Below are 8494 nucleotides of genomic sequence, written 5' to 3' on the forward strand. Positions count from 1 at the left end.
TGAGTGGAGGTCGCCTCCCACCACCACCACAGACAGGCTGAGTGGAGGTCGCCCCTCTGGCAGACCTGAGGCTGAAACTCCAGCAGGTGATCGGACAGCCAACAGGATGGACGTGGGAGTGGGCAGGATATGGCTGAGGAGGTTCTGTACACTGATCCGTTTTAGAGGAGAGGAGATCATGTACACGGTGAGTAATGCCATGTCCGCCCACAGACTTATCGTCACCTTTATGACAAAGTACAAAATACTCCCCAAGCAAGAGCGCTATCGTCCTAGATAACAACCTTACATTTCAGCTCTTTTTCTCTTTCCGATCGAGTACATTTCACTCTAGGTGGCCATGAGCTTCTGTGTACTGTGCCAAACTAACTGTTGATATAGCTGTGGGGAATAGCTAGGTGTCAGATTGAACTGACTGAGTATCAGTGGGGTGCAGTGAGGCGCAACCAGCTGCTCTGCTTGCCTGTTGGTGACGATGCTGTTGCTGCCGCTCTCCCAGTCAGCGACGGGGTTGGCTCTGAGCAGCTTGTTCTTGCTGGTGTCCAGGGGGACCAGCAGGTAGACCAGGAGGCTGGCGTAGTGGATGGCCTGGCTGAACACCGTGCTCTCCTCGTTCTTCACCAGCTCCTGCTGCTTCTCCTTGCTGAGGCAGGGCCAGGCGCGCAGCTGCTCCGCCGCCAGGTCCATGGCCGTGCGCTCCATGGCGCTGGGGGCCGTCGGGGGCAGGGGACCTTGTTCCTGTGTGGGGGGGGGAGATATGGGGTGTTCAGTGTCATTCTGCATACGGCCTAAAAAAGTGAGAGAAGAAAGACCATTGTATGGAACCTCTCATTCTCTTACCTTTAGCCTGGCACTGATGCCTAGTTTGTCAGGGGCGGTGAGGTACAGGGCTCGGATCTGGTTCTGGACCTCGCTGTAGAACGTGGCCTCCCAGAACTGCTGATTGGTCCAAATGGGATGGTCCTGGACACAGGTGTAGGCAAACTGGCTCACACCAGCTGGCAGTTTCTGCAGACACGAGGGAATATTTTGACAGTAAGAGGCTGAGGAGTCGACGTTTTCAACAGTTTACACTGAAGCACTGACCAGCCAAACGTTCAGACCTGCTGACTGTCTGCTTTTGACTGAACGTACAAGAGAGTAGTTTGGGCTCAACGTCTCACAACTCGTGAAACTAACTGGGCTGTGGTGAGCATAGCTTGTAAAGACAACCATTAAAACCTGGGTGGAAATAGGAAAATAATCCAAAGCTGCCAAAGGTTTCAAGCACAATCAATCATTTCTCGTGGGCTGTAAGTTTTTAACACATACAACACCACACGAAGAACGTCAGGCTCCCGCTTTCTCTCTGGATGAGCACTAAAAACAGGGCCCTGAGGGTTTTTCCACGGTATGAATAGTGAAGTGAAGCACCTGCACACAGCACCTAGAGGGAGCATACAGCTCTGAAGCCATGAAGACTGTTCCTATGTCCCGATATAAACAAATGAATGTTTGGCAACAGCTGTAGCACCTACCAGTCCCAAACCCAAGAACACAACACTGTTTATAAATTAACATCCTTACACCCCCCTATGTTCCTCTCTTCCCCCTGGCCGAGTCTGAAAGCCATGTGTCTTTCTTTAGCGACGCTCAAGCCTCTTATTAGATTAGCTTCTGATTTCTTCCCTCTGAGCCTGACACAATACAACACGGCGCTGTTCATTATCGTCTTGGTTCTCCCTGAATGACCAGCGGCAGTGGGGCTACTGTAGTTACGACGAAGCAGAACTAAAATAGCTACAGTCCCGGCACCCTGCTGAGGCTTAACCGAGGGCAAGGGTCCGAGCACAGAGCCCTGGGGGAGTGAGAGAGCAGTGGGCGGAAGTTCAAAGGTGAGACTGGGGTTGGAAGTGATTCTAGTGTACGATGGCCTGTGTAGCTCATCGTCTCTCCTCTCCAGAGAGGTTTGAAGGCCGTTGGAGGGCAGCAGTAGACCGCCTGCTCTGCTTCCTCCCTGCTCAGGACAGCCCTATCCCTCTGATGTAAATGATAAATCCACTCGTAAGCCTCCTGTCTAAACCACTGTCACAGATACATAATTCACCTCCAAATGTACGCAGTCCGTCAGAGTGCAGCTTTATATCGTTAGGGAAGTAAGGAGGATGACGCCAATGTCAAAGCTCGTACGGATAGTTTCATTTCCCCGGGAATGTTTTATACACATTACATCTTCACAGGAACACGGTGTCCTCCACACTCAGCCATTTACAGGGAGAGCAGGGGGCTGGTCTACCAACCCTCTGTCGACAGAGACAAATCTGACACGGACGCAAGTGTTTTCAGGACAAACCGTGGCGCTAATAGACTTACAGATTACCTGATTGGATTGACCAATTTAGACTAAAATGCACAGGGGTCAGTGTTAAAGGATGGAAATGAATGAACCGTGGCCATTCATGGAACATCGACCAATATGAAAAACAAGAACAGTAGACGCTTTAATGCAGCTGTTATTCTGGGACCTGCACCAGAGAACAATATTTACAATATTAGTCATCATGCTCTCATGTCATATGGTGTGTGGGTTTTGCAGCAGATTGAGTGGAGGTGTGTGCGTCCTCTCCTGTTAAATACACAGCCTGCTCAGTTGTCTGGAGGTCAGGTTGACCACGGCCGGTTGGCTCTCCCTGCTCTGATAACAGAGGGGAGCCAGGGTCTAGGCTGCAGTCATAACCTACTACACAGAGCAGAGGGACAAGATAAGACAGATGGAGGGATGGAGGTAGACGACCCTCAGAGGCCCATATGAATGTTCCACTTGCCAATTGTAGAAAAGGAATGCAGGGCTGGAAGAGAGAGAGACAGAGAGAGAGGGAGACAGACAGACAGACAGACAGACAGACAGACAGAGACAGACAGACAGACAGACAGAGACAGACAGACAGAGACAGACAGACAGACAGAGACAGACAGACAGACAGAGACAGACAGACAGAGACAGACAGACAGAGACAGACAGAGACAGACAGACAGACAGACAGACAGACAGACAGACAGACAGACAGACAGACAGACAGACAGACAGAGCCCGAGACCGAGTCGGTGACTCCAGACAGACAGAGGCCCAGGCAGAGACCCAGACAGAGTCGGTGACTCCAGACAGAGGTAGAGACCCAGACAGACAGACAGACAGACAGACAGACAGACAGACAGACAGACAGACAGACAGACAGAGACAGACAGACAGACACAGAGCAAGAGAGAGAGAGACAGACAGAGAGCAAGAGAGAGAGAGAGTAAATAATGCATGCAGAGCAGAATTAGGCCGATACCCACTAATTATCAAAATCCAGAGAAGAGCCGTTAAATTCTATAACCACCTAAAAGGAAGCGATTCCCAAACCTTCCATAACAAAGTCATCACCTACAGAGAGATGAACCTGGAGAAGAGTCCCCTAAGCAAGCTGGTACTGGGGCTCTATTCACAAACACAAACACACCCTACAGAGCCCCAGGACAGCAGCACAATTAGACCCAACCAAATCATGAGAAAACTAAAAGATAATTACTTGACACATTGGAAAGAATTAACAAAAAAACAGAGCAAACTAGAATGCTATTTGGCCCTAAACAGAGAGTACACAGCGGCAGAATACCTGACCACTGTGACTGACCCAAAATTAAGAAAAGCTTTGACTATGTACAGACTCAGTGAGCATAGCCTTGCTATTGAGAAAGGGCGCCGTAGGCAGACATGGCTCTCAAGAGAAGACAGGCTATGTGCACACTGCCCACAAAATGAGGTGGAACCTGAGCTGCAATTCCTAACCTCCTGCCCAATGTATGACCATATTAGAGAGACATATTTCCCTCAGTTTACACAGATCCACAAAGAATTCAAAAACAAATCCAATTTTGATAAACTCCCATATCTACTGGGTGAAATTCCACAGTGTGCCATCACAGCAGCAATATTTGTGACCTGTTGCCACGAGAAAAGGGCAACCAGTGAAGAACAAACACCATTGTAAATACAACCCATATTTATGCTTATTTATTTTATCTTGTGTCTTTTAACCATTTGTACATTGTTAAAACACTGTATATATAATATGACATTTGTAATGTCTTTATTGTTTTGAAACTTCTGTATGTGTAATGTTTACTGTTAATTTTTATTGTTTATTTCACTTTATATATTATCTACCTCACTTGCTTTGGCAATGTTAACACATGTTTCCCATGCTAATAAGGCCTCTTGAATAGAGAGAGAGAGAGAGAGAGAGAGAGAGAGAGAGAGAGAGAGAGAGAGAGAGAGAGAGAGAGAGAGAGAGAGAGAGAGAGAGAGAGAGAGAGAGAGAGAGAGAGAGCGAGAGAGCGAGACAGACAGAGAGCGAGACAGACAGAGAGCGAGACAGACAGAGAGCGAGACAGAGAGCGAGACAGAGAGCGAGACAGAGAGCGAGACAGAGAGCGAGACAGAGAGCGAGACAGAGAGCGAGACAGAGAGCGAGACAGAGAGCGAGACAGAGAGAGCGACAGAGAGAGCGACAGAGAGAGCGAGACAGAGAGAGCGAGACAGAGAGCGAGACAGAGAGCGAGAGAGAGAAACAGACAGAGAGCGAGAGAGAGAAACAGACAGAGAGCGAGACAGAGAGCGAGACAGAGAGCGAGAGCGAGACAGAGAGCGAGACAGAGAGCGAGACAGAGAGCGAGACAGAGAGCGAGACAGAGAGCGAGACAGAGAGCGAGACAGAGAGCGAGACAGAGCGAGAGAGAGAAACAGACAGAGAGAGCGAGAGAGAGAGACAGAGAGAGCAAGAGAGAAACAGACAGAGAGAGCGACCGAGCGAGCGTGAGACCGAGAGAGAGACCCAGGCAGAGACAGTGACTCCAGGCAGAGACAGTGACTCCAGGCAGAGACAGTGACTCCAGGCAGAGACAGTGACTCCAGGCAGAGACAGTCACTCCAGGCAGAGACAGTCACTCCAGGCAGAGACAGTCACTCCAGGCAGAGACAGTCACTCCAGAGAGACAGAGACCCAGACAAAGGCAGAGACAGAGACCCAGACAGACAGAAACGCAGACAGAGATCCAGACATACACACAGAGACACAGACCGACAAACAGAGACAGACACAGAGACCCAGAGAGAGACCCAGACAGAGAGAGAAACAGACACAGACAGAGAGCTAGACACACAGCCAGAGACACAGCCAGACACACAGCCAGAGATTCAGAGAGACAGCCAGAGAGTTAGACAGCCAGACACACAGCCAGACACACAGCCAGACAGCCAGACACACAGCCAGAGAGCCAGACACACAGCCAGAGAGTCAGACAGCCAGACACACAGCCAGAGAGCCAGACACACAGCCAGAGAGCCAGACAAACAGACAGACAGTCAGAGAGCCAGACACACAGCCAGAGAGCCAGCCAGAGAGCCAGCCAGCCAGAGAGCCAGCCAGCCATCCAGCATGAGAGCCATCCAGCCACACAGAGAGCCATCCAGCCACACAGAGAGCCAGCCAGCCAGCCAGAGAGCCAGCCAGCCAGCCAGAGAGCCAGCCAGACAGAGAGCCAGCCAGACAGAGAGCCAGCCAGCCACAAAGACAGCCAGCCAGCCAGAGAGTAAGCCAGCCACACAGAGAGCCAGCCAGTCAGCCAGAGAGCCAGCCAGTCAGCCAGAGAGCCAGCCAGCCACAAAGAGAGCCAGCCAGAGAGCCAGCCACAAAGAGAGCCAGCCAGAGAGCCAGCCAGCCACAAAGACAGCCAGCCAGCCAGAGTAAACCAGCCAGCCAAAGAGAGCCAGCCAGCCAAAGAGAGCCAGCCAGCCAGTCAGCCAGAGAGCCAGCCAGTCAGCCAGAGAGCCAGCCAGTCAGCCAGCCAGTCAGCCAGAGATCCAGCCAGTCAGCCAGAGATCCAGCCAGTCAGCCAGAGTTCCAGCCAGTCAGCCACAAAGAGAGCCAGCCAGTCAGCCAGAGAGCCAGCCAGCCAGCCAGAGAGCCAGCCAGTCAGCCAGAGAGCCAGCCAGTCAGCCAGAGAGCCAGCCAGTCAGCCAGAGAGCCAGCCAGTCAGCCAGAGAGCCAGCCAGTCAGCCAGAGAGCCAGCCAGTCAGCCAGAGAGCCAGCCAGTCAGCCAGAGATCCAGCCAAGAGAGCCAGCCAGCCAGCCACAAAGAGAGCAAGCCAGCCACAAAGAGAGCAAGCCAGCCACAAAGAGAGCAAGCCAGCCACAAAGAGAGCAAGCCAGCCAGCGGGTCAGCCAGCCAGAGAGCCAGCTAGCCAGACAGAGAGCCAGTCAGACAACCAGAGAGCCAGACAGAGCGCAAGACAGAGAAACAGCCAGCCAGACACACAGAAAGCCAGCCAGACAGGCAGAGAGAGCCAGACAGACAGAGACAGAGACAGACAGACAGACAGAGACAGACAGACAGACCGAGACAGCCAGACATAGCTCAAGGTCTGGCTAGGGGATCCCATAAGGACCTGAAGGAAGAGGTGGTAACTCTTCAATAATACAGTTTTGCCCATAGAGCTAGATAGACAGTGAGAGAGACATATACAGAGTGATCGCTCAGGGTGTGTTCATCAGCTCTAAGGGGAGGCATGATGTCTCATAGCTCTGCTGGTTGACATGTATCTATCTGGACACTGGAGGAAAAGTGGCGTGTTTGATCCCTGACCAGCCTTGGGCAACAAAATAGTTTGTCTGTTTTGGAGCAAATCACTTGGCATCCATGGGCATAAAAATAGAAATTTCTTTAGGTCCTTTGTGACAGAGACTCTGGGGGAAGAAAATATCCCGACTTGGACCAATCAATCTTTCTAGATTTATTCCTCATGAATCACTATTGTGTCAGAGGTATTTGCGTCCTGTAGCACTGAAGACGTCGCCATCCAAACAATGTATTTATACAAATGACTGAGTCAAACAAACAGACGACGTGGAAAAGCGTGGAACAAACAAGTCCATCATGCCGTAAGTATTCACGCGGGATGTACTGTTAACATAAATGGTCTTACGATGCAGAGTAAACAGAGACGAGTCCAGCTCCAGACGTCTCACAGGGACACAAAGGTCACGACGTAAATCATCTGCTCTCCCCGGGACCAAACGTAAAACAACTTGACAGCGAAAACCTTCCAATCCCTCCACGCATAAACTGGGGCCGAAAGAATTTAAACAGTCCAACGGTTTTCTGTGTTGAGTCCAGAATCATCAGCTGCCACGGCACATCCAGCTAGATTGTTACCTCAGAGAGCCAAGGAGGTAGGCAGAGCTCTACATTCAACTAGATTGTTACCTCAGAGAGCCAAGGAGGTAGGCAGAGCTCTACATTCAACTAGATTGTTACCTCAGAGAGCCAAGGAGGAGGTAGGCAGAGCTCTACATTCAACTAGATTGTTACCTCAGAGAGCCAAGGAGGTAGGCAGAGCTCTACATTCAACTAGATTGTTACCTCAGAGAGCCAAGGAGGTAGGCAGAGCTCTACATTCAACTAGATTGTTACCTCAGAGAGCCAAGGAGGTAGGCAGAGCTCTACATTCAACTAGATTGTTACCTCAGAGAGCCAAGGAGGTAGGCAGAGCTCTACATTCAACTAGATTGTTACCTCAGAGAGCCAAGGAGGTAGGCAGAGCTCTACATTCAACTAGATTGTTACCTCAGAGAGCCAAGGAGGTAGGCAGAGCTCTACATTCAACTAGATTGTTACCTCAGAGAGCCAAGGAGGTAGGCAGAGCTCTACATTCAACTAGATTGTTACCTCAGAGAGCCAAGGAGGTAGGCAGAGCTCTACATTCAACTAGATTGTTACCTCAGAGAGCCAAGGAGGTAGGCAGAGCTCTACATTCAACTAGATTGTTACCTCAGAGAGCCAAGGAGGTAGGCAGAGCTCTACATTCAACTAGATTGTTACCTCAGAGAGCCAAGGAGGTAGGCAGAGCTCTACATTCAACTAGATTGTTACCTCAGAGAGCCAAGGAGGTAGGCAGAGCTCTACATTCAACTAGATTGTTACCTCAGAGAGCCAAGGAGGTAGGCAGAGCTCTACATTCAACTAGATTGTTACCTCAGAGAGCCAAGGAGGTAGGCAGAGCTCTACATTCAACTAGATTGTTACCTCAGAGAGCCAAGGAGGTAGGCAGAGCTAGGCAGAGCTACATTCAACTAGATTGTTACCTCAGAGAGCCAAGGAGGTAGGCAGAGCTCTACATTCAACTAGATTGTTACCTCAGAGAGCCAAGGAGGTAGGCAGAGCTCTACATTCAACTAGATTGTTACCTCAGAGAGCCAAGGAGGTAGGCAGAGCTCTACATTCAACTAGATTGTTACCTCAGAGAGCCAAGGAGGTAGGCAGAGCTCTACATCCAACTAGATTGTTACCTCAGAGAGCCAAGGAGGTAGGCAGAGCTCTACATTCAACTAGATTGTTACCTCAGAGAGCCAAGGAGGTAGGCAGAGCTCTACATTCAACTAGATTGTTACCTCAGAGAGCCAAGGAGGTAGGC

General features: G+C 50.5%; 1 protein-coding gene across 4 annotated transcripts in view; it reads right to left on the minus strand.

The window, feature by feature from the left end:
* Positions 1 to 8494, minus strand: part of LOC115113626 (myotubularin-related protein 13-like) — a 153535-nt gene that overhangs the window by 33759 nt on the left and 111282 nt on the right. For all 4 annotated transcript variants that reach the window (XM_029641486.2, XM_029641485.2, XM_029641484.2 and 1 more), the window contains exons 18-19: positions 841 to 1008; positions 464 to 738 (exon numbers count right to left, since the gene is read on the minus strand). In XM_029641486.2, coding sequence (XP_029497346.2) covers positions 464 to 738; positions 841 to 1008 — 443 coding nt within the window. The remainder of the gene's footprint in view (positions 1 to 463; positions 739 to 840; positions 1009 to 8494) is intronic.

The sequence above is a fragment of the Oncorhynchus nerka genome, linkage group LG28 (assembly GCF_034236695.1).
Source record: "Oncorhynchus nerka isolate Pitt River linkage group LG28, Oner_Uvic_2.0, whole genome shotgun sequence".
NCBI classification, from domain to species: domain Eukaryota; kingdom Metazoa; phylum Chordata; class Actinopteri; order Salmoniformes; family Salmonidae; genus Oncorhynchus; species Oncorhynchus nerka.